Here is a 26,427-nt window from a genome sequence, read left to right as displayed (position 1 = left end):
ATTACACCCATCAAATTGCTTGCTGAACCACTCATGGAGCAGGAGAGACAGAGGCCTCAAAGCTGGGGCAGGGCTGACCCTTGGTTTGCAGACGTGGACCTGGAGACCCTCCTCGAGGCAGTGAAGGTGAGGAGGGAAGTTCTCACTCCGGAGGGTGGCAGGAGGAGTCCAAGCAGGCCTGGACCAAGGTAGCTGACACAAGCAGCATACAGCATGTGGTCCAGAGGAACTGGCTCCAGTGCCGGAAGAGGTTCAATTATCTTCTTTGCTCTGGCGTGCAACACCCAATCCTCAGGTCAGGCCTCTTGGTGTTTAACCTCTAGCAGACACACCAGCTGAGGAGCCTGAGGGCACAGGCTGCTCCTGAACATGGGATGAGTGCGCGTGTGCCCAGGGTACTTACCGAACCCTCAGCAAGGCTCACAGCCATAGTGTTGCTGAGGACCTGCCAGCACTGAGACATGCAGCTACTTATATAAATGAGCCACTGACATTGGTGAGAGAGGGCAGCTATGCCTACCTTTCTCCTTCTTGTCCTTGCAGGAGAAATGGGCACATAATGCCTGTGAGAGGACCCAGATGGGTGAAGGGTCCTCTATTTATGCATCATCGCCAGTGTGGAGGAGGAATCCAGGGGATTGCCAGGGTTGGTGACAATCAGCAAGTTGGTGGAGGCATGATGGGCATCCCTGATGGAGAGGGTGAATACAAACTGGAATGTGTAGTTAAAGGGGCTGCAGTGCACTCCACCACATCTGACAGCATGCCAACGACTCAGCTGTATTGGGAGACCTTAGCACTGCAGAAGCTTCTGCTCTCCAAAGCTAGTTCTCATGAAATAAAAACAGAAAGTGCTGGAAATACTCAACAGGTCAGATAGCATCTGTGGAGAGAGAAGCAGAGTTAACATTTCCCGTCTGTGACCTTTCATCGGAACAATATTTTCATTCATTTAGTAATGTATATTTTTGAAAAGAGATATTTTATAACATTTTCTTAGCACTAATTTATTTGCTTTGAAGGTCTAGCTACGCATTACTTTGAAATCCATCAAGTCAAATTTATAGCAGATTAAAAATATTGAAATATATATCTTAACCTAAAAGCTTGTTGTCTAGCGATTTTGTAATTTTTAGCAATGGATTAACATAGTACTCTGATAATTTTACTCTAATTTAATTAATTTTCACCTCGACAAAACTAAGAGCCATCTTCCATCATCTTGTTCTTGCCGATAGTGCATAATACCTCTGAGTCACGTTTACTTCAGACATCATACTTACGCATATCATGAACATGAGCAACGCCACAGGAGATTTGATAGTTTTATAAAACATGTCAGCACTTGTTGCATCAATTAGGTTACCAGCATTGCAGAGTGAAAATATTGTTCAGCGGGGCTGTTCTGTAAAGCCACGGCCATCCTATGTTGGTTTTATCTGGTTACTGAAAATACATTCCCACATGGATTTATTTATGGTAATCTTTAATTATACAGTTCCAAACATCGATATTTTGAAAGGAAAATTACAGTTTTAACTCAAAATGAGTGATTTACCCGAATGAACAAGCACTTTGGAGCTTCCTGAAAGCCGGTTGCAGCCGAGCCTCGTTGTGAAATGAAGATGGCGGATGTGGGCTCGGTCTATCTGAAAGAACGTTTCCGCCCAGCAGCCGGAAGTGTGGCTCGCGGCCTTGTTTACGCGGCTGGGTTACATGGTGAGCGGAGGCTTTTTTCGTCTGGGTGTCTAGAGCGGTGGTCTCAGCTGTGAGTAAAGTCCTTGGACATCAGCTTCAGCGGTATCACGGCCAGTTTCTAAACGGGCCGGTTTGTGGCCTGGGCCGGCCCGGCGGGAGCGATCTCCCGGATTAGTCCCGATTCTGTTCCTGGCCAGGCCCCGGGTGGTCAAAGTTGCCCATTACAGTCCACGTGAAGGCCGCTGCCTCACCTTCTCCCACTGCAGAGCGAGCACTCTCTGTCCCCAGAGTAATCCCCGGGCAGCGGACACTCACTGTCCCCAAAGTACCCCCCGGGGCAGGGGGCACTCTGTCCCCAAAGTACCCCCCGGGGCAGGGGGCACTCTGTCCCCAAAGTACCCCCCGGGGCAGGGGGCACTCTGTCCCCAAAGTACCCCCCGGGGCAGGGGGCACTCTGTCCCCAAAGTACCCCCCGGGGCAGGGGGCACTCTGTCCCCAAAGTACCCCCCGGGGCAGGGGGCACTCTGTCCCCAAAGTACCCCCCGGGGCAGGGGGCACTCCGTACCCAAAGTATCCCCCTGGGGCAGGGGGCACTCCGTCCCCAAAATAACCCCCGGGGCAGGAGGCACTCTGTCCCCAAAGTACCCCCTGGGGCAGGAGGCACTCTGTCCCCAAAGTACCCCCTGGGGCAGGAGGCACTCTGTCCCCAAAGTACCCCCTGGGGCAGGAGGCACTCTGTCCCCAAAGTACCCCCTGGGGCAGGAGGCACTCTGTCCCCAAAGTACCCCCTGGGGCAGGAGGCACTCTGTCCCCAAAGTACCCCCTGGGGCAGGGGGCACTCCGTCCCCAAAGTACCCCCTGGGGCAGGAGGCACTCTGTCCCCAAAGTAGCCCCCGGGACAGGGGGCACTCTGTCCCCAAAATAACCCCCGGAGCAGGGGGCACTCCGTCCCCAAAGTATCCCCCTGGGGCAGGGGGCACTCTCCCCAAAATAACCCCCGGGGCAGGGGGCACTCCGTCCCCAAAGTACCCCCTGGGGTAGGGGGCACTCTCCCCAAAATAACCCCCCGGGGCAGGGGGCACTCTGTCCCCAAATTACCCCCCGGGGCATGGGGCACTCTGTCCCCAAAGTATCCCCCTGGGGCAGGGGCCACTCCGTCCCCAAAGTATCCCCCTGGGGCAGGGGGCACGCTCCCCAAAATAACCCCCGGGGCAGGGGGCAGTCCGTCCCCAAAGTATCCCCCTGGGGCAGGGACAGTGTGTTCCCAAAGTACCTTCTGGGGCAGGGGGCACTCTCCCCGAAATACCCCTGGGGCAAGGGGCACTCAATGTCCCCAGAATAACCCCTGGGGCAGGAGGCACTCAATGTCCCCAGAGTACCCCCCAGGGGAGGTGGCACTCACTAACCCCAGAATAACCCCTGGGGCAGGGGGCACTCACTGTCCCCAGAGAACTCGCTGGGCAGGAGGCACTCACTTGCCCCAGTGTTCCTGGGACTGGGGGCACTCACTGGCTCCAAATACCTGGGACTGTACTGGGGTGGATGGTTACCCTCCCCAGTGAACCAGGGATAAAGGGTGGTTACTGTCTGCTAATTAGGCAGGAGGCCGATGTTTTTGGGTTGTTGTGTCCTAATGCACCAGATGCTGTTTCTGGGCTTTGTTGATACTGTCTCCAAAGTACAAATTTATCCTTGGAAAATTAATGGGAGTGTGGATTTTTTTTTCTTCACCTGTCTCAAATAGGTGAAGATATTAGTTGTCAGTAACCCATAACCCAGGTGTATTAGCTGAATGTAACCCTTAGCCCAGGTGTATTGGTTGATCGAACGCAACTTCCTGCCTCTTTCCTGAGTACATTAGCCTTGTCAACTCACTTACCCAGTGTTGGGGCTGGGGTTGGTTACTGTCAGTTTCTTGTGGGGGTGGGGAAGAGGAATGTTGCTAGCTGCTGATGAGTTAATGAAAAATTAATACATAATTTTCCTATTCAAAAGTAAAGGGGAAAGAATAAATAACAGACTTTGGTGAATTAAATCAGATATTACTTGAGAGAAAGAGGAACTGATGAGCAACGACTAATTGTAGCAGTAAAAGCCAATCCTGTATTGGCTTAAATGCATGTGTTTATTAAGGGATGTTTGTAAACGTTGGTGTGGGAGAGCAACATAGAATGTGCATGGATATTAGTTGCACTAGTATGTAGATAAGAACATTAAAAAAAAAAGGAGTGAGCGTAGGCCATTTAGCCCCTCGAGTCTGTTCTTCCTTCAATAAGAATTAAAAAACTAGTCTCGTGGTGATCATTAAACCATTGTCACCTGTTGTAAAAACCCATCTGGTTCATTAATGTCCTTTAGGGAAGGAAATCTGCAGTCCTTACCCATCTGGCCTACATGTGACTCCAGACCCACAGCAATGTGGTTGGACTCTTAAATGCCCTCAGAAATCGCCTCACAGGCCATTCAGTTGCATCAAACTGCTACAAAGTCTAAGAAAAGGTGGCTGTACCTACACCCCAAGGACTGCAGCTGTTACAAGAAGGCAGCTCACCACCACCTTCTCAAGGGCAATTAGGGATGGGCAATAAATGCTAGCATAGCCAGCAATACCCACATCCCCAAACGAATAAAAAAAAGATTGTGACTGAGCTGATTGTGGCCTCAAATCCACTTTCCTGCCTGTCCCCCATAACCCTTGACTCCTCTATAGATCAAAAATCTGTCTAACTCAGCCTTAAATATATTCAGTGACCCAGCCTCCACTGCTCTCTGGGGTAGACAATTCCAAAGATTAACAAACTTCTGAGAGAAGAAATTCCTGCTCATTTCTATCTTAAATGGGAGACCCTTAATTCTGAAATTGTGCCCCTAGTGCTAAATTCTCCCACAAGGAGTAACATCCTCTCAGCCTCTACCCTGTCAAGCCCCCTTAGAGTCTTATATGTTTCAATATGAGCTCTCATTCTTCTAAACTCCATTGGGTATAGGCCCAACCTACTCAACCTTTCCTCATAAGACAACCCCTTCATCCCAGGAATCAACCGAATGAGCCTTCTCTAATCTGCCTCCAATTCAAGTATATCCCTCCTTAAATAACGAGAACAAATCTGTATGCAGTACCCTAAGTGTGGTCTCGCCCACGCCCTGGACAGTTGTAGCGAGACTTCTCTACTTTTATACTCCATCCCCCTTGCAATAAATGGCAACATTCCATTTGCCTTCCTTACACTTGCTGTACCTGCATGCTAACTTTTTGTAATTCATGTACGAGGACACCCAGATCCCTCAGTATGGCAGCATTCTGTAGTCTCTCCGTTTAAATATTTTGCTTTTCTATTCTTTCTACCAAAGTGGATAACCTCACATTTTTCCACATTATACTCCATCTGCCAAATTTTTGCCCACTCACTTAACCTATCTATATTCCCTTGCAGACTCTGTGTCCTCCTCACAACTTGCTTTCCCAACTATCTTTGTATCGTCAGCAAATTTGGCTACAATACACTCGGTCCCTTCATCCAAGTCATTAATATAGATTGTAAATAGTTGAGACCCCAGCACTGATCCCAGCGGCATCCCACTAGTTACAGTTTACCAACCTGAAAATGCCCCATTTATCTCGACTCTGCTGTTAGTTAGCCAATCTTCTATCCATGCTAATATATTACCCCTAACACCATGAGCTTGTGTAGTAACCTTTTATGTGGCACCTTAATGAATGCCTTTTGGAAATCCAAATAAACTATATCTACTGGTTCCCCTTTATCTACTCTGTTTGTGACATCCTCAAAGAACTCTAATAAATTTGTCAAACACTATTTCCCTTTCACAAAACCATTTTGATGCTGCTTAAGTGTATTATGATTTTCTAAATGTCTTGCAAATACTACCTTAATGAAGGATTCCAGCATTTTCCCAGTGACAGATGTTAGGCTAACTGGCCTATAGTTTCCTGCTTTCTTTCTGTCTCTCTGCTTTCTTGAATAGGAGTGTTACATTTGCAGTTTTCCAATCCACTGGAACCTTTCCAGAAGCGAGGGAATTTTGTAAGATTACAACCAATGCAACCACTATTTCTGCAGCCACTTTTTTTTTTAAGACCCCAGGATACAGGCCATCAGGTCCAGGGGACTTGTCAGCCTTTAGTCCCATCAGATTAGTTTTTGTTTCATTTGCATCTAGCAATTACTTGAAATTCCTGTTTGATTTAAGAGGTAAGTTAGGTTTCTTACAGTTTTAAACAGGGGTATACTAACACTCTGAGAGTAGCTGAAGCTCGTTAATGAGGTAGCTAGCTTAAATTGGTTTCTGAGCTTTAGCAGAGCTGACACAGCACTGTTTTCAGTGTATAAATTCAGAGGACTCTCTGCTGCTTGTCTGCATTGAGTGCTGCTAGAAGGCACAGAGTGTGAAGAAGGGAGTTTGGTAATTGAGGGAGTTTGAAAAGGAGGGGAGCTATAAATTTAAAAAAAAATTTGATGTACAGAGTGTAAAGTGGGATTTTGGGGGGGGGTGGGGGGCGCTTCTTCTCTTTTCCTTTCTTTCCTCCTATGCTTTCCTCCTTTCACCTTTTTTCAGCCTCCAGTTCGCTACAGGGGGAGATGTTGATTGGTGCATAACTGGTAAGTTATTTATTCTTATTGTAATAAAAAGTTTTTAAAGTTAAAGTATGGCAGGTCAGCTCGACCAAGTTGAATGTATGTCCTGCAGTATGTGGGAAGTCATGGACACACCACGTGTCCTAGACAAACACATCTGCAGGAAATGTCATCGGCTGCAGAAGCTTGAGCTCCGGGTTTCAGAACTCAAACGGGGGGCTGGAGTTACTGTTGTGCATCCGCGAGGCAGAGGCCTACGTGGATAGCACGTTTAGGGAGGTGGTCATACAGCAGGTTAGGAGCATGCAGGCAGAGAGGGAATGGGTGACCGCCAGGCGGTCTAAGAGAACCAGGCAGGCAATGCAGGAGTCCCCTGAGTCTGTCTTGCTTGCTAATCTGTTGTTCATTTTGGATACTGGTGAGGGCGATGGTTCCTTGGGGGAGTGCAGCCAGTGCAAAGCCCGTGGGACCATGGGTGGCTCAGCTGCACAGGAGAGGAGGAAGAAAGGTGGATGAGCAATAATGATAGGGGATTCGATAGTTAGGGGATGCAGCAGTAAACATGACTCCAGGATGGTGTGTTGCCTCTCTGCTGCCAGGGTCAAGGATGTCATGAGCAGCTGCAGGACGTCCTTCTGGGGGAGGGTGAACAGCCAGAGGTCATGGTCTACATTGGTACCAATGACATAGGTAGGAAGAGGGATAAGGTCCTGAAAGCAGATTTTAGGGAGTTAGGAAGGAAATTAAAAAGTAGGACCTCCAAAGCAGTCATTTTAGGATTACTCCCAGTGCCACGTGCTAGTAAGTATAGGAATAGAAGGATTGATCGATTGAACATGTGGCTAGAGAATTGGTGTAGGAGGGAAGGCATCAGATTTCTGATGCATTGGGACCGGTTCTGGGGCAGGTGGGACCTGTACAAGATAGAGGGGCTACACCTTAACAGGACCGGAACTAACATCCTCACAGGGAGATTTGCTAGTGCTGTTGGGGAGGGTTTAAACTAGCTTGTCAGGGGGATGGGAACCTGAGGGGCAGCTCAAATTGGAAGGAAGTAAAGCTGGGAACAGGAGGTAGAAAAGTAGCAAGTGACATTAGAAGGCAGGCGAAACAAAGGCGAGCATCAACTAGGCTTAGAATGCAGAATATCAAGAAGACAAGGATGCACGCTGCATTCGCAACAAGATAGATGACTTAAAGGCCCAAATAGAGGTAAATGGGTATGATCTGATTTCCATAACGGAAATTTGGCTACAGGGTGACCAAAACTGGGAACTGAATATTCGACATTTAGGAAGGACAGGCTAAAAGGAAAAGGAGATGGTGTTGCGCTGATAAGGGATGGGATCAGTACATTATTAGTAAGGGAGGATCTCAGATTGGAAGAACAAAATGTGGAATCTGTTTGGGTGGAGCTAAGAAACAGCAAGGGGCAGCAAACATTGGTAGGAATTGTTCATAGGCCACCAAACAGTAGTGGTAGTGTGGGGCATGGCATTAATCAGGAGATTAGCGAAGCATGTGGCATGGGTAGCACAGTAATCACGGGTGACTTCAATCTGCATATAGACGGGTAAACCTAATGAGCACATTGCTGTGGAGGACAAGCTTCTGGAGTGTGTTAGGGTTTTCTAGAACAGTATGTTGAGGAACCTACTAGAAAATAGGCTATTTTGGATCTAGTACTATGTAAAGAGAAAGAGCTAATTAATCTTGTTGTAAAAGAACCTTTATGGATGAGTGACCATAAGATGATAGAATTTTACATTATGTTTGAAAGTGAGGTAGTTCAATCTGAAGCCAAGGTGTTAAATTTGAACAAAGGAAATTATGAAGGTATGGGGGGAAATTGGCTGAGGTGGATTGGGAAAATACATAGGCAATAGATAGTCTTTAAAGAAATATTACATAGTTTACAGCAGCTATGCATTCCTTCAAGGCACAAAAAGCCCAAAAGTAAAGGCAGTCAACCATGGATAACAATGCGAGTTAATGATTGTATAAGATTAAAAGAAAAGGCCTATAAGTTGTCAGAAATAGTCGTAAACCTGAGGATTGGGAGAATTTTAGAATACAGCAAAGGAGGACGCAGAAACTGATAAAGAAAGGGAGAATAGAATATGAATGTAAGCTCACAAAAAATATAAAAACGGACTGTAAAAGCTTCTATAGATACGTAAAAAGGAAACATTTGGCTAAGACAACTGTGGGTCCATTACAGGCAGTGTTAGGAGAATTTATAGTGGGGAATAGAGAAATGGCAGAGAAGCTAATTGATTACTTTATGTCTGTCTTCACTGAGGAAGATGCAAGAAATCTCCCAGAATTTGAGATCCAAGGGATTCGGGGAAATGAGGAATTGAAGGAAATTAGTATTGGTAAGAAGATTGCACTGGAGAAATTAATGGGGCTGAAGGTTGATAAGTCCCGAGGACCTGATATACTACATCCCAGAGTGTTGAAAGAGGTAGCTATGGAGATAGTGATCATCTTCCAAAATTCTATAGATTCTGGAGTGGTTCCTGCAGATTGGAAGGTCACAAATGTCACCCCACTATTTAAGAAGGGAGGGAGAGAGAAAATAGGAATTACAGACTTGTTAGGCTTACATCAGTCATTGGGTAAATGCTAGAATCTATTCTAAAGGATGTGATAAATGGACACTTGGATAATAATGATCTGATTGGGCATAGTCAACATGGATTTATGAATGGGAAATCATGTTTGACGAACCTGTTGGAGTTTTTTGAGGATGTTACTAACAGAATTGATAAAGGGGAGTTTGGTGGATGTGGTATACTTGGATTTTCAAAAGGCCTTTGTTAAAGTTCCCCACAGGAGGTTAGATAGCAAAATTAAAGCACATGGGATAGGAGGTAATATACTGGCATGGATTAAGGATTGGTTATCAAGCAGAAAACAGAGTATGAATAAACGGGCCATTCTCGCATTGGCAGGCTGTGACTAGTGTTGTACCACAGGGATCAGTGCTTGGACCCCAACTGTTCACAATATATATCAATGATTTGGATGTGGGGACCACATGCAGTATTTCCAAGCTCGCGGATGACATGAAACTAGGTGAGAATGTGTGTTGTGAGGAAGATGCAAAGCGGCTTCAGAGGGATTTGGAAAGACTTAGTGAGTGGGGAAGAATGTGGCAGATGGAATATAATGTGGAAAAATGTGAGGTTATCCACTTTGGTAGGAGGAATAGATGTGCAGAGTATTTCTTAAATGGTAAGAGATTAGAAAGTGTAGATGTAAAAAGGGACCTGGATGTCCTTGTCAATAAGTCACTGAACGCTAACATGCAGATGCAGCAAGCAATTAAGAATGCTAATATTAGGTTGGCCTTTATCACAAGAGGGTTTGAGTACAGGAGTAGTGAAGTCTTGCTTCAATTGTTTACACCTTGGTTAGACCGCACCTGGAGTACTGTGTGCAGTTTTGGTCCCCTTTCCTTGGGAAGGATATTATTGCCATAGAGGGAGTGCAATGAAGGTTCACCAGCCTTGTTCCCAGGATGCCGGGGCTGACCTATGAAGAGACAGTGGGGAAACTGGGCTTGTGTACTCTTGAGTTTCGAAGAGTGAGAGGTGATCTCATTGAAACCTACAAAATACTCAAAGGGATAGACTGGGTAGATGCAGGTAAGATGTTTCCCCTGGTTGGGGAGTCTAGAACCAGGGGACATAATTTCAAAATAAGGGGGAAGCCACTTAAGACAGCTGAGGAGAAATTTCTTTACTCAGAGTTGTGAATCTTTGGAATTCTCTACCCCAGAGGGCTGTGAAAGGTCAGTCATTAAGTATGTGTAAAGCTGAGATTGACAGATTTCTAAATACAAATGACATAAGGGGATATGAGGATAGTGTGGGAAAAAGGCAATGAAGTGGATTATCAGCCATGATAATACTGAATGTCGGAGCAGACTTGATGGGCTGAATGGCCTACTCATGCTCTTATGTATTCCCTAGTAATTTTTTTCTAATAGTGATTATTATAAGTTCCTCCCTCTCTTTTGCTCCCTGATTTTCTAATATTTTTGGGATGCTTTTTGTGTCTCTGCCATTTCCTTGTTTCCTATTATTCAATCCCAGTCTGATCCCCTAAGGGACCAATGTTTACTTAGCTACTCTCTTCCTTTTTATATACTTGTAGAAGCTCTTCTCTGTTTTTATATTCCTTGCTAACTTACTCTCATTTTCTGTTAGGGAGCCTATAAATTACCCCTACCAGTGACTTCTTTCCCCTACCATTTCTTATCTCCACCCAAGCTGATTCTGCATCTAAATCGTCTGAGCCAAGATCATTTCTCACTACTATACTGATCTCATCCTTTTTTAACAGAGCTACCCCACCTCCTTTTCCTTTAGTTTAGTTTAGAGATACAGCACTGAAACAGCCCTTCGGCCCACCGAGTCTGTGCTGACCATCAACCACCCATTTATACTAATCCTACATTAATCCCATATTCCTACCACATCCCCACCTGTCCCTACATTTCCTACCACCTACCTATACTAGGGGCAATTTATAATGGCCAATTAACCTATCAACCTGCAAGTCTTTGGCATGTGGGAGGAAACCGGAGAACCCGGAGGAAACCCACGCAGACACAGGGAGAACTTGCAAACTCCACACAGGCAGTACCCAGAATTGAACCCGGGTCGCTGGAGCTGTGAGGCTGCGGTGCTAACCACTGCGCCACTGTGCCGCCCACTTTCTTCCTATCCTTTGGATATGTCAAATACCTTTGAATATTCAGTTCCCATCATTAGTCATAGAGCTATACAGCATGGAAACAGGCCCTTCGACCCATCGTGTCTGTGCCGGCCATCAAGCACCTATCTATTCTGATCCCATTTTGCAGGACTTGGCCCGCAGCCTTATATGCTATGGCGTTTCAAGTGCTCGTCTAAATACTTCTTAAATGTTGTGAGGGAACTGCCTCTACCAGCCCTTCAGGCAGTGTGTTGCAGATTCTAACCACCCTCTGGGTGAAAACACTTTTCCTCAAATCCCCTCTAAACCTCCTGCCCCTTACCTTAAATCTATGCCCCCGGTTATTGACCCCTCCGCTAAGAGAAAAAGTTTCTTCCTATCTAACCTATCAATACCCCTCATAATTTTGTATACCTCAATCATATACCCCCTCGGCTTTCTCTGCTCGAAGGAAAATAACCCTAGCCTTTTTAGTCTCTCTTCATAGCTGTAATGCTCCAGCCCATGCAACATCCTGGTGAATCTCCTCTGCACCCTCTCCAGTGCAATCACATCCTTCCTATAGTGCAGTGACCAGAACTGTACACAGTACTCCAGCTGTGGCCTAACTAGCATTTTATGCAGCTTGGTCACCTTGCAACCACGTCTCTGTAATGGCTATCAGATCGTACCTATTTATTTCCATTTGTACCATCAATCCGCCTATCTTTTACGAATGCTGCGTGTATTCAGATAAAGATTGTTTAATTTTACCATTTTCCCCTACTCTGACCGTATTTGCTGGTGCACTCTTGTATTTGTATGCTCTGACCCTTCCTGTCACACTCTGATTATCATTACATTATCACTACCCTGCACTAGTGCCTTGTCTTTTGTCTTAAACGTCCTAAATTTCCCCGCCCCCACCCCACCCCACCCCACCTCAACTATTTAGTTTAAAGCCCACACTACAGCCCTAGTTATCCGATTCGCCAGGACACTGGTCCCAGCTCAGTTCAAGTGAAGCCCATCCCACCAGAATAGCTCCCTCTTCCCCCAGTATTGGCACCATGAATTGAAACCCATTTCTCCCACACCAATCTTTGAGCCACACATTCAACACTCTGATCTTATTACCTGATGCCAATTTGCTTGTGGCTCAGTTAGTAATCCAGAACTTGTTACCTTTGTGGTTTTGATTTTTAATTTAGCCCCTAGCTGCTCATACTCCCTTAGAAAAACCTCTTTCTTAGTCCTAACTATGAACCATGATAACTGGATCCTTCCCCTCCCATTCCAAGTTCCTCTTCAGCCCTGCGGAGATGTCCTTAAGGGATCTGGGTGTCCTCGTGCATGAATCGCAAAAGGTTAGTTTGCAGGTAAAGCAAGTAATTAGGTAGCCTAATAGAATGTTATCGTTTATTGCAAGGGGAATTGAATACAAAAGTAGGGAGAACACATCTGAAGTACTGTGTACAGTATTGGCTTCCTTATTTAAGGAAGGATGTAAATGCATTGGAAACAGTTCAGGGAAGGTTTACTAGACTAATACCTGGAATGGGCGGGTTGTCTTATGAGGAAAGGTCAGACAGGCTAGGCTTGAATCCGCTGGAATTTAGAAGAGTAAGAGGTGACTTAATTGAAACATATGAAATCCCGAGGGATCTCGACAGGGTGGATGTGAAAAGGATGTTTCCTCTTGTTGGAGAATCTAGAACTAGGGGTCACTGTTTAAAAATAAGGGGTCGCCCATTTAAGACAGAGATGAGAATTTTTTTCTCTCAGAGGGTCGTGAGTCTTTGGAATTCTCTTCCTCAAAAGGCAGTGGAAGCAGAATCTTTGAATATTTTTAAGGCAGAGGTAGATAGATTCTTGATAAGCAAGTGAGTGAAAGGTTATCGGTGAGGCGGGAATGTGGAATTGAGGTTACAATCAGATCAGCCATGCACTTGTTGAATGGCGGAGCAGGCTCAAGGGCCCAAGTGGCCTGCAGCTGCTCCTAATTCATATGTTTAACCTTGACACCGGGTTAGACAACATAGTCTTTGGAACACTCGCTCTTGGCTGCAGAGAACAGTATCTATTATCCTAACTATACTGTCCCCTACTGCTACGAGATTCCTTTTTAACTCCCCCAGCTTAAATGGCTTCCTGCACCATGGTGCTGTGGTCAGTTTGCTTATCCTCTCTGCAGTCCCTGCAAGAACCTCCTACCCATTGGACAAGTGTTCCTCCAGTTTACGTTTTGGATCCCCATTCTTCCTCACTTGTAGTTACACCCTCCTGTTCCTGACCATGGACCAAATCTGAAGTACTTAATCTATGGGCGTGACTGCCTCCAGTAACTTTCTCCCATTCTGATGCATTGCAGTGTCCAAAGCTCGGGCTCCAGCACATCAATTCTGAGCTGAAGTTCCTTGCAGATGTGTTTGCTTTGGACCACACTGGTGTCTACCAGCTCCCACATCCTACAACACATCACCTGCCCTGCCATCTCTGTTGTATTTTGTTTAACTAATTAGGGTTTCAAGTTTTGAAATGTCACTCAACAAGTATTTGTAGCTTTATTAAGTAGATTAACTAGTTAAACTATAAATTTAATACAGTACTTGTATCTCCCTGGTCCTAGTTGAAACGATTGGTCTAGTTTAGAGGAAATAAATAAACGTAAAACTCATCAAATATCTGTAAGAATGTCATCAGGAAATCCTGAAGCTTTAACATCGTAGCTTTGATGATTTTGCAGTGTGCCTCTAACAGCAAAGCAAAACGCCTTCCAAATGTTTTCCATCCTGGTTCTGCCTACAGGATTTTGTATTCACCAGTGCCACTCTGGATAGACCTTCCCCCAACATTGTTGAAGTTCCTGGTTGAAATGATTAAACTACAAGTATGTTTACATTTTTGAACAACTGTACATATTTAAATTTTGTCTTGTTCTTGAATCTGCCTCAGTATAAATGGGATAATTTGACCACAGAGACTTAGAACTGCGAAGAAATAGCTTCCATTAGAAGGTGATTTCAAAGGGTTCTTGTACTCTCTGAAAACAATTCTGTAATATAAAATATATATTCATTGTATGAGCACAGTAAGAGGAAGATTCTGTCAGTGTCAGTGCTGAATATGATAAACTAAAAAGCATAATTTTGTTTTATGAGCTCCTTGGTGATATTCTGGAAATATTATATGCTGTGAGGTTGTTCACATTTATTCACATCTCTGCTTTATGGTTTACACAAGTAACTGGTTCCCAGAATTGCATGAATCATCTCAGCCTATTTGGAATTCTTTTTATTTACAATGATAGGACCAAGGTGGGAGCAATGCACTGTCAATTCAGTCCCATCACTTCACAGGTCGCAGCTTATTATTAAAGTTTTCTCACCTAACCGGAAACAACCAAATTAACCACTTTATTAACCCCCAGAATAAAATACACCAAACCAGATATCTTTAGACAACAACAAATTAACTTATTTATTAAAAAACTAAATCTTAAACACTATTAAGATAAACTTATGTCTAAAGACCTTATAACTTCTTATTTAACCTAAGCCTCCCCATGCGCGCGCGCACACCCATTCAAAACTAACAATGGTTAACCGGTTTTAAAAAAAATAGTGTTTCTTAGGAATAAAATAAGTAGTTGGGTTGTAAGTCCTGGTAAGTTACGTTCCCGGTTGATGAGGTATCCCAGTTGTTCGGTGGAGAGTTTCATCTGTTGACTTTTTTTAATTAAAATAAAACCACCCAGTTTGTATATTTTGGGGCCTTGTATTGCTTTGCTGGGTTATCCAATTCCCCGCAATTACTGGCAGTACTTATTTTGTACTCACTGCCTGTTCCTTCATGGAACTCCTTTAGCCCTTTGAAGGGTCAACAAGGTTCTCCAGGTATAGAAAAACTAGAGAGGTGCTTTCTGTGAAATGGGGCAGCAGCACATCCACTTCATTGCAGGGAATAGAAGTAAAAGCAATTAAAGGATCTTTATCTGAATATGCAAAGCATCAGAGTAACCAGATGCCACTCGAAGTCTCCAGGCGAATTCAACGAAACATTTTAATAGTTAGGCATTCAAAGTATTTCAGCTGCAGCAGGCATTGCACAGTTCTTTCAATGAGAAGCACAGCCATAGGTCTACTTGGATTTTAAAATTGGCCGTCTTTTGGTAAAAACTTTACTGAGAATTCCAGCAAACACACATAGGCAATAGAGTTACTTCTGTAGCAGACCTCTTAGAGTTTTGAAGTAAAACGGAGTTTACTACCTAGAACAATGCAAATTGTTCTTTTTCAGGCGCATTCCTCCTTAGGCAAACATAGTCTGAGCTCTATGTAGATTTTTTCTGCTGAGAAAATAGACAACTTTTCAGTGTGCAGCACACCTTGTTTGTCTCCAGTTCAAACTGGTTTTAGTCAGTTTTTACACAGTTAAAAGTTGCAGTATACCATGTGACACCTCTCCTGCTGTGGCCTAGGAACAGGTGCAACTGGCACACTGTCTCCCCCCCCCCCCCACCCCTTTAGTTTTTAAAGGCACAGTGTTTTAAACAGAAGAGAGAAAAAAAACAGTTCCATGACAACATCATTAGTAGACCATACAGTTGCACACATAAATATATCACTGGTTGATAGTTCGAGCTGCACTATAGGGTGTGGATACCCAATTTGTATTTTGCACAAATTTTCCCTATGGAAAGGAGGCATCAGCACAGCAAGGTACAGAGCTTTTACCAAATGGCAGGGTATCCAAGAATGTATGGCACTTCCAAATTTTCACCCCCAGTACCATCTGGACAGGCACAACACGACCCAGGTTTAATGTGGTGTTGATATTTGTCATAGTCAGCCTTTATGGTGTATGTTTTCTAAAATGTGATTTGCTCCAATTAGTTGCTATTCAAGTGGGTAAAGTAGGTTGGTTGTAGGCTGCTGATCTTCTATTGGGCTTGGGGCCTTGTATTGCTTTGCTGGGTTATCCAATTCCCCGCAATTACTGGCAGTACTTATTTTGTACTCACTGCCTGTTCCTTCATGGAACTCCTTTAGCCCTTTGAAGGGTCAACAAGGTTCTCCAGGTATAGAAAAACTAGAGAGGTGCTTTCTGTGAAATGGGGCAGCAGCACATCCACTTCATTGCAGGGAATAGAAGTAAAAGCAATTAAAGGATCTTTATCTGAATATGCAAAGCATCAGAATAAGATAGATGAACTAGTGGCACAAATAAAGGTAATTGATTAGGATCTAATCACCATTACAGGGACATGGTTAGAAGGTGATCAAGGTTGGGAAATAAATATTCCAGGTTACACAATATTTCAGAAAGATAGACAGAATGGCAAAGGATGCGGGGTAGCCTTGTCCTTATGTCATCCTTTATAGTCATTAACGAGAAAGGATCTGGTCTCAGAAGAACATGAAGTAGAATCAGTATGGGTGGAAATTGGGAATAGCAAGAATCAGAAAACACTGGTGGGAGCAGTTTGTAGGCCCCCTAACAGTAATTATACAGTTGGACAGCACATTAAACAAGAAATTATTGGAACTTATAACAAAGACAACGCCATAATTATGGGGGACTTTAATCTTCATATAGACTGGAACAATGAAATTGGCAAGAGTGATCTAGAAGATGAGTTTGCAGGATGTTTTTGGGACAGTTTCTTGGAGCAATACTTTGTGGAACTGACTAGGGATAAAGCTATCTTAGATCTAGTATTGTGTAATGAAGCAGGGTTAATTAGTAATGTCATAGTAAAAAATCTGGGAAATAGTGATCATAACACCATTGAATTCCATGTTAAGTTTGAAAGTAACTTATTCCGATCACAAACAAGAACCTTAAAGCCAATTATGTAGGTATGAGGGGAGAGCTGGCTAAGGTAAATTGAGTAAATAGACTAAAAGTTATGGCAATGAACAGTGGGAAACTTTTTAAGAAACAATTCAAAATGTTCAACAAAAATACATTTAATTAAAAAACCAAAACTCAGCAAGAAAGACTGATCTGTGGCTCACTCAGATTAAAAGAAGAAGCTTACAATATTGCAAAAAAGTGTAGCAAGTCTGATGATCGGGAATGGTTTGGAAACCAGCAGAGGGCCACCAAAAGTTGGTAAAAAGGAAAAAATAGAATATTAGCGTAAACTAGCCAGTAATATAAAAACAAATTATAAGAGCTTTTATAGGTATATAGATAGGAAGAGAGTAGCTAAAGGAAACATTGGTCGCTTAGAGGCAGAGATGGGAGAAATTATCATGGGGAATGAGGAAATGGCAGAGACATTGAACAAATATTTTGTGTCTGCTTTCACAGTAGAAGAAACAAGTTTCACACCAGAAATAGACAGTAACCTAGGGGTTAAAAAGAGTGAGGAAATTAATATCAGCAGAAAAAATGTACAGGAGAAACTTAAGGAACTAAAATCTGACAAATCCCCCAGGATCTAATGGCCTACACCTAGGGTTCTAAAAGAAATAGCTGCAGAGATAGTGGATGCGCTAGCTATGATTTTCCAAAATTCCTTTGATTCGGGAATGGTCCCATCAGATTGGATGTTAGCAAATGTTACACCGCTTTTCAAGAAAGGAGGGAGAGAGAAAACAGTGAACTACAGGCCAGTTAGTCGAACATCAGTCATTGGGAAAATACTGGAAACTATTATTAAGGTAGTCTTAACAATGCACTTAGAAAAGCACAATATGATTAGAACAAGTCAACATGGTTTGACTAAAGGGAAATCCTGTTTGACAAATTTATTAATTTTTTGAGGATGTAACTAGTAGGGTAGTTAAAGGGGAGCCAGTATATGTAATTTACCTGGATTTCCAAAAGGCATTCGATTAGGTGCCACACAAAAGGTTAATAGGCAAGATAAGGGCTCATGGAGTTGGGGGTAATATATTAGCGTGGATAGATGATTAGTGAACAGACAGGAAGCAAAGAGTGGGCATAAACGGGGCATTTTCAAGTTGACAGGCAGCAAATAGTAGAGTGCCGCAAAGATCAATTTTGGGGCCACAGCTATTTACAATCTATATTCATGACTTGGATGAAGAGACAGAGAGTAATGTATCTTATGTTTGCTAATACAGAGGTAGGTGAAAAGATAAGCTGTGGGGAGGACACAGAGAGGCTGCAAAGAGATATAAACAGCTTAAGTGAGTGGGCAACAAAATGGCAGATGGAGTATAATGTGAGGAAGTGTGAAGTTGTTCATTTTGGTCATAAGAATAGAAAAGTCGAATATTTTTTAGAAAGAGTGAAACTTGTAAGTGTTGATGTTCAAAGAGACTTGGGTGCACATGTACAAGGAATGCAGAAAGTTAGCATGCAGGTACAGCAAGCATTTAGGAAGGCAAACAGCATGTTGGGCTTTATTGCAAGTGGATTGGAGTACAGGATGAGGGGGTTGTCCCGTGATGAGAGGCTGAATAAATTGGACTTATACTCACTGGAGATTAGAGGAATGTGAGGCAACCTCATTGAAACCTACAAGATTCTGAAGGGGCTAGATAGGGTTGACACTGAGAGATTGTTTCTGCTGGTTGGGGCATCTAAAACATGGGGGCACAGTCTCAGGATAAGAGGCTAATCATTTAGGTCTGAGATGAGGAGGAATTACTTCACTGAAGGGGCTGTGAATTTTTTTTTTTATTCATTCATGGGATGTGGGCAACACTGGCTATGCCAGCATTTATTGCCCATCCCTAATTGCCCTTGAGAAGGTGGTGGTGAGCTGCCTTCTTGAACCGCTGCAGTCCATGTGAGGTAGGTACACCCACAGTGCTGTTAGGAAGGGAGTTCCAGGATTTTGACCCAGCAACAGTGAAGGAACGGCGATATAGTTCCAAGTCAGGATGGTGTGTGACTTGGATGGGAACTTGCAGGTGGTGATGTTCCCATGCATCTGCTGCTCTTGTCCTTCAAGGTGGTAGAGGTCGCGGTTTGGAAGGTGCTGTCTAAGGAGCCTTGGTGCGTTGCTGCAGTGCATCTTGTAGATGGTACACACTGCTGCCACTGTGCTTCGTTGGTGGAGGGAGTGAATGTTTGTAGATGGGGTGCCAATCAAGCGGGCTGCTTTGTCCTGGATGGTGTCGAGCTTCTTGAGTGTTGTTGGAGCTTCACCCATCCAGGCAAGTGGAGAGTATTCCATCACACTCCTGACTTGTGCCTTGTAGATGGTGGACAGGCTTTGGGGAGTCGGGAGGTGAGTTACTCGCTGCAGGATTCCTAGCCTCTGACCTGCTCTTGTAGCCAGAATCTTTGGAATTCTCTACCCTGGAGAGTTGTGGATGTTCCATTGTTGAATACATTTAAGGCTGGGATAGACAGATTTTTAATGTCTCAGGAAATCAAGGGATATGGGGAGCAGGCAGGAAAGTGGAGTGGAAGCCAAAGGTCAGCCATGATCGTATTGAATGGTGAGACAGGCTCAGTGGACTATATGGTCTACACCTCCTATTTCTTGTGTTCTTGTATTCAACAACCAAGCAGGAGAGTCAGTTTTAGCCCACAGGCTCTGCTTCAGCCCTCCACTTTGGGTTTTTTATTGCTTCTCTGTGCACATCTCCACCCCCCGCTTCTCCAAATACACACAGTTTTTAAAGACTGAAACTTTTTGAAATGCATTTTGAGCTTTTCTGGAACCTCGCATAATCTTTATATCCCATCTGCTGCCATTTAGCTTTTAGTGGCTGCATCCCTTTAAATTTAAACTGCAGCCATTTAAAGGCAGCTTACAAAATTTTCTACTGTTCCTTTATTGCGCACCTTGTGCAAGGTCCAGGCTATGTACTGGCCATAATGCCTCAATATTATTAATAAGATAGCATTGCAATGTTTGGCAAAGCCCTTTCTTTGCTCTCCTGTTGGCCTCATTAGGCATCACGCTGTCATTTTTGCCAGCACTTAATGCTGGGTCTGCAACATCAGCCAGATAAATATAGGTTTATTATTTGCTCCTATGTTGATATTCTCTTTGCAGTGCTTTTCTTGTCTGCTATATTTTTCTGGCTTCATCCTTCTCCGTTCATGTTCCCTCTTGCTCTGCTCCTCTGGCTGTCCTTGGCTGTTTTCATAATTTCCTTCTGTTTCCTCTTTTTTTCTCCTTGCTTCTCATTTTTATTTCACACTCTGGTGTCCCAGCTTCCTTGATCTGAAATAGTTACAGTTGATGGGAGATTGATTATTCCACATAAATGGTATTTCAGTAACACTTGATGCCATTCATTTCTTACCATGTGCCCTTCCAGTCTGTTGCTTTGTCCACCTTGCTCACTTACTATAAGGCATAAAGTATCCAAGGGTTGGGAATTTTTTTTTCTCCCCTTGAACCTGTGTAGTGCCTCGGGCTATCTTTCTGTGTTAATGGTGCTAAATAAATGCAAGTTGTTGTATATCCCAGGAGCATTCCCTAACTTGCTGTGAAAGAAAAAACAAGAGAGCACTCGTTTGTGGATACAGTATAGGTAGATCCATTGAGTTGAAGGGAATACTAGTAGAGCGTAAGCAGGAGAGAGAAGTTTGTTGAATTGGAACCTGTGAAAATTTTATTTCCTTTTCCTGCCTATGTTTAGTCAAAAAATTCAGTGCGAATCTACCTTATTTTGAAAATTAATTTTAATCAGACTATCAAAAATTATTATCTGTTTGATCTGTGCATGACTGCTTCCTACCTGTGATGGTGCAATGTTAAATATTGATAATGAGTTTTTCTGCATGTTCTTATCCTTGCTGCATGAGTGGTTTTGTTACCTCTGGAGTATCATTAGCTTTTGCAGTGTGGACTGAATTGGCTATTAAAACTGCATGGGGCAAGTAACTTTGGCTAATTAGAAACAAAAATAAAGTGATGATGTTTCTGACAGGGAATGAAAACAAGTACAATATATCAACTTTGTTCCTGCTGCTGTTAGCATATATTGTTACCAGATGGTGCAGGACAGTACCCTGGAGCTGGGAATTCTTGCAGTGTTTTACAGGGGAAGTGAGTAAAGTGGGGAATGGTAGAAGATGTGGGGAGCAGTTGGGAATACTGTAGAGATTTTGAAGTTCCTGGGATGAGAGTTTATATGCTTTGATGAAACTTTTCAGATATTTGGTCATGCACTGTAAGTTGGTGCTTGCTAAGTTATTTTATATTTACTTAGGAATGGCAGGCATGTTAAGGAGGCTCAAGTGACTTAAACTTTACATCTTGAGGGATGATCAATTATCATTTGGTTCCCTCTGCTGCAGCCTTAATCACACCCCAGAGCTTTCTCTTGATAATTATACAAAATCAAAGCATTGGAGGAGCAAAAAATTGATGTGTAGGAGGCAATGGAGCCAAGCAGTAGCTTTAAAATTAAGTAGTGTTGATTGCTATAAATGTGGGTATCAGGAGTACAGTTCTTATCCATAAGCAAGGAAAGCTGTATAACTCTTGAGGGAGTTACTGAGATCGAATGGTAAAAATTGAATTTTTTCTGTATGTAGCACTTACGTCAGAATTATTTATAGCCTACTTCAAAATTATTACTCAGTTCCTTTAGCTACTGTGCATCCAAGCTTCTTTCTTTAAGCATTTTGATTTTGCCTCCGTAAATCGTGTGTAGGAGTAGAATTTCAAGCCTGTAATCAAGTATTTTAAAAGATGGCGTCCATTGAGTATTCTATTTATACCACTTTTGAGAGGCAGCTGTGGCTCAGTTGGTAGTACTCTCACTTCACAGTCAGAAGGTTATGGGTTCAAGTTCTACTTCAGAGACTTGAGCTGTACGTCAGAGGTAATATCTTTTGGATGTGACGTTAAACTGAAGTCCTGTCTTCTATCTCAAGTGGACCTAAAAAAATCCCAGGGCACTGTTTCGAAAAAGAGGAGGAGAGTTATCCCTGATGTCCTAACTCTCAATCTCAATAAACATCACAAAAAAAAATGATCTGGTCATTATGTGAGAGCTTGCTGTGAGCAAATTAGCTACAGGGTTTTCTTCATTACGACAATTATGCACTTGAAATAGTACTTTTATTGGCTGTAAAGTGCTTTGGGGTGCTATGAGAGGCTCTACATAAATGCCAAGTCTTTCATTTTTTTTTATTAGGGGAGAGGGAAGTGGAGAGGGGTTCAAATTATTTCCCTATGAACTATCAGAACCATCCTTTTTCAGTTCATAGAACTAAGTGGAAGAATGCTGTTTAAAAATAAGGTGCGCGTAGATGTTAGCATTAGAAATAGAATATCGTTGTTAATTTGCTTCCAATCTTTTATAGAAAGCCGAATACAAGGGTGCATATTTATCTTAGAAAATGGTTTATGTGTTTATTAAGACTAAAATGTATTTCTTTTCAGAAGGTGAACTTCACATTGTCTTTGATAAGTGAAAATTATCTGCAGATCAACTCTAGTTTAAGTGCCCGCTAGTCTATTTATATTTCTTTAAGATTCTATTTTCAAATTCTTTATGTATTTTTTTGTCATGACTCATGCACGACGCCCCAGCTTTATTCCGCTGACATTCAGAACAACTTCATTCCTTGTCAATCAAGGTCAGAAGAATATGTTCCATTGCTAAGTTACAGCGAACACTGAGTCTTAGTTCAGATTTATTTCTTCAATATTTACAGTGTGTTGGTTTCAGTGACATCGAGTTGTCACCACCAGCTGAGTAAGGAAAAGCAGGCCAGCTCAGTGTGAGTCTTACTCCAGAAGAAATGATTACAATGGTCTTGGCTTGGCTTGCATTCATCTGAAAAGTATTGCTTTGTCTAAATTGTTATTTGTATGTGAAATGTTTTTGTAAACTTGTGATGAGGTGACTGATCTGACTGGGGCAGTTTTCTCACCAGTTCTGAAGTTGTATAAATGCAAATGTTATATGTCAGTTAATGGTATCCCACTTGTTGAAAGGAAGTGAGACTAAGTGAAATTATTTGCATTTGAAACCTCAGAAAGGCAAAAATGATGGCAGTTCCAATTGGAAGAGCCAACCACCTCATGGTAAGTTTTTGAAAATTTAAAAAAAAACTATATCAAAGATCAAATAATAAACCTCTCCTTACCATCACTTCCAGATATCCACTGTTTTATTTTGAGTCAATCAAATTGTGTAACTGTTATTATTGCATTTGTCTATTTTATACTGGCAATGATAGTGTACAGGTCAGCAGTCAGTCCTGGCTGTTACTTTGCATAAAGATATTCACGCAGGGCATTAACAGTTTAGGTACTCATCATTTCAATTGAAATAGTCATTTTTAGTGAAAGACATTTCCTGAAATCCCATATTGGAATTACTTCAGCTATAATAAATATGGTATTTTTTCACAGTTCACAGATTAAGATCCTAAAATCAAGACAATATGGAATCTGGGACTGTGCAGAGCATGAACCCGGCTGCCCCTGAGGAATCTGCTGGTGTGGTGGGCTTAGATGAACCAAAAAAGATGACCAGAGAAGACTGGAGAAAGAAGAAAGAATTGGAAGAGCAGAGAAAGCTTGGTAATGCACCAGCAGAAGTTGACGAAGAAGGAAAGTGAGTACCGTTTAAATTTTAAATCTTTACTTTTTATTTGGTCAGCTGATTGACTCCCTGAGGGAAAAACACACTAAAGAATTGGAGATGGAGAGTGTTTGCAAGCTGTTGGATGTTGACTTAACGGCTTTTTTTGATTTGTTCTTGGGATGTGAACATTGCTGGCAAGGCCAGCATTTCTTGCCCATTCCTAATTGCCCTTGAGAAGGTGGTGGTGAGCCACCTGCTTGAACTGCTGCAGTTCATGTGGTGTAGATACACCCACAGTGCTGTTGGGGAGGGAATTCCAGGATTTTGATCCAGCGACAGTAAAGCAACGATGATATTGTTCCAAGTCAGGATGGTGAGTTACTTGGAAGCGAACTTGCAGATGGTGCTGCTCTTGTTCTTCTAGGTGGTGGAGGTTGCAGATTTGGAAGAAGCCATGGTGAGTTGCTGCAGTGCATCTTGTAGATGGTACGCACTGCTACTACTGTGCACTGATGGTAATGGGAGTGAATGTTTAAGGTGGTGGATGAGGTGCCAATCAAGCGGGCTGCTTTGTCTTGGATGGTGTCGAGCTTCTTGAGTGTTTTTGGAACTGCAGTCATCCAGGGAAGTGGAGAGTATTTCATCACACTCTAGACTTGTGCCTTGTAGATGATGGACAGGCTTTGGGGAGTCAGGAGGTAAGTTATTCGCTGCAGAATTCCCAGTCTCTGACGTGTTCTTGCAGTATTTATGTGGCTGGTGCACTTAAGTTTCTGGTCAATCGTAACCCCCAAGATGATGTTGGTAGGGGATTCAGCAACGGTAATGCTGTTGAATGTCAAGGGGAAATGATTAGATTCTCACTTGTTGGAGATGGTCATTTCCTTACACTGGTATGGTATGAATGTCAAGTAACCTATCAGTCCAAGCCTGAATGTTGTCCAGGTCTTGCTGCATGTGGGCACAGACTGCTTTAGTATTTTTGGAGTTGCAAATGGTACTGAATGCTTTGCAAGCATCAGTGAGCATCCCCACGTCTGACCTTATGTTGGAGGGAAGAGGCTAAGGTGGTTGTCCTTCAACCACAAACATCCTCCTTTGTGCTAGGTATGACTCCAACCAGTGTACAGTTTTCCCCCGATTCCCATTGACTTCAATTTTGCTAGAGCTCTTTGATGCCACGCCCAGTCAAATACCGCCTCGATGTCAAGCGCAATTGTTCTCACCTTGCCTCGGAATTCAGTTCATTTGTCCATGTTTGAACCAAGGCGGTAATGAGGTCTGGAGCTACACGGCCCTGGCAGAACCCCAGTTGAGCATCTGTGAGCAGGTTATTGCTGAGTAAGCACCACTTGATAGCATTGTCGGCAACACCTTCCATCACTTTGCTGCTGATTGAGAGCAGACTGATGAGGCGGTAATTGGCCAGATCGGATTTGTCCTGCTTTTTGTGGACAGGATACACCTGGGCAATTTCCCACATTATTGAATAGATGCCAGTGTTGTAGCTATAGTGGAACAGCTTGGCTAAGGGCATGGCTGATGACTGCTCTACTTGTTTGTGTCTTGACCACTACTGTGTGAATTTTTTTTCAGTTGAAATGTGGCAAGATGTTAGCACTGTTCTGATTTTTTTTTTAAATAACTGATTATTCAATGAATTATCTGTTTAGTTTTGTTTAGTTGTAACATACTTACAAGCTGATATATGGGCCAATCAGTGATTCTTGTGCTGATTAACTATTAAGTATTTAATTAAAATGTCTGCTATATTCTTGAAAGACTGAACTTAGACCTGTGTACTACATTTTATTACTGCCAGCAGATGCTCAATGGTATTAGTCATAGTGAGTTGGTTATGTTATACCGGTGTGTTATTGGAAGTAGTTTTATGGCTTTTCAACATTGAAGGTGGCTTTGTGATCTGCTGCAGAGTTGTCTCAGGATGTGAAAGCTTCAGAAGTGGAGTCTAAGGGTTCCAGGAGCATTGGAGAGGGAGGTTACAGGAATCCTGGGACAGTTTTGGGGATCTTGGATCATTGGCAAAGGGATCCTGGGACCTGCAAAGGAAGTTCTCATTCTGGGAACAGTTATGGGATCAGGCAGAACTAGGAATGCATTCTAGAGGTTTGTGAGCAGCACAGGTCTGGGGGGCGAGGGAGGTTTTGAGTTCTATTAGGACTCTGAAAGTGGTTTCTGAACATTGGAATTTCTGGGATCTGGCAGTATAGAGGGTAGTAGGCTTGAACGACCTTGTTGGATGGGGGCCCAAACTACCATTAGCCCCTTTATGAACCATCAGGCCCCTCTTTCCACATCTTCCAGAATGTCTGCTACCATCATCATTTCCCATATTTACATTCTTGCCCTAAAGCATTCACGTGTAAAGTTCTGCTTGTTTAATAGATGAAAAATCATGGACTGTAGAGTGCATCTTCCTGCTAGACATTTCTAGCATGCACTTGGAGCACACTATTAGTGAGTCTGCTGACATTGTTTCTCATAAACGTAAATTGTTCAAAGTTTATTGCTCATCACTTTACAATTTTTTATATAAAAATGCTGTACACTCAAAAATGGCTTGAGATTTTTAAATTGAATATATACAAATGAGTCATTGATTCAAAAAAAGTTATCATCTTTTGCCATCAGCAAAGAATCCACAATAGAACCTCTTGCTATTTGCATTGCTGCATCACATGATGCTCCTTTCGTTCCCACCTGTTGTCTTCGTTTTTCTGAGGAGTTCATAACAGAAAAGCACAATTGTAATGTATTTATATGCATTCATCGCTTACCTGTGGGGCGGAGGGGGGGGGGGGGGATGAATTCAGTCTACAGCAAAGAAATTCTCAAATCCTCACTGTATCCTACACTTCAACTCATGTTTGCACCAATTGCATGCTGGGAAATGCATATGTTCAAAATGTTAGTTG

The 26,427-nt window shown here is 43.0% G+C and overlaps 1 protein-coding gene across 5 annotated transcripts in view; it reads left to right on the top strand.

Moving 5' to 3' along the window:
- Positions 1-1,652: 1,652 nt before the first annotated feature.
- The window catches only part of slu7 (SLU7 homolog, splicing factor), a 68,956-nt gene continuing 44,181 nt past the window's right edge, over positions 1,653-26,427 (top strand). Inside the window, exons 1-3 of one of the 5 annotated variants that reach the window (XM_068043369.1) lie at positions 1,653-1,719; positions 13,812-13,893; positions 23,317-23,521. In XM_068043369.1, coding sequence (XP_067899470.1) covers positions 23,349-23,521 — 173 coding nt within the window. In that variant the 5' untranslated portion in view covers positions 1,653-1,719; positions 13,812-13,893; positions 23,317-23,348. Of the gene's footprint in view, positions 1,769-6,276; positions 6,321-13,811; positions 13,894-23,316; positions 23,522-26,427 lie in introns of those variants that run through there. The other 4 variants (XM_068043367.1, XM_068043368.1, XM_068043370.1 and 1 more) reach the window with 4 other exon arrangements.

Source organism: Heterodontus francisci, chromosome 12, assembly GCF_036365525.1.
Source record: "Heterodontus francisci isolate sHetFra1 chromosome 12, sHetFra1.hap1, whole genome shotgun sequence".
NCBI classification, from domain to species: domain Eukaryota; kingdom Metazoa; phylum Chordata; class Chondrichthyes; order Heterodontiformes; family Heterodontidae; genus Heterodontus; species Heterodontus francisci.
This window is presented reverse-complemented; position numbering and strand designations above follow the sequence as displayed.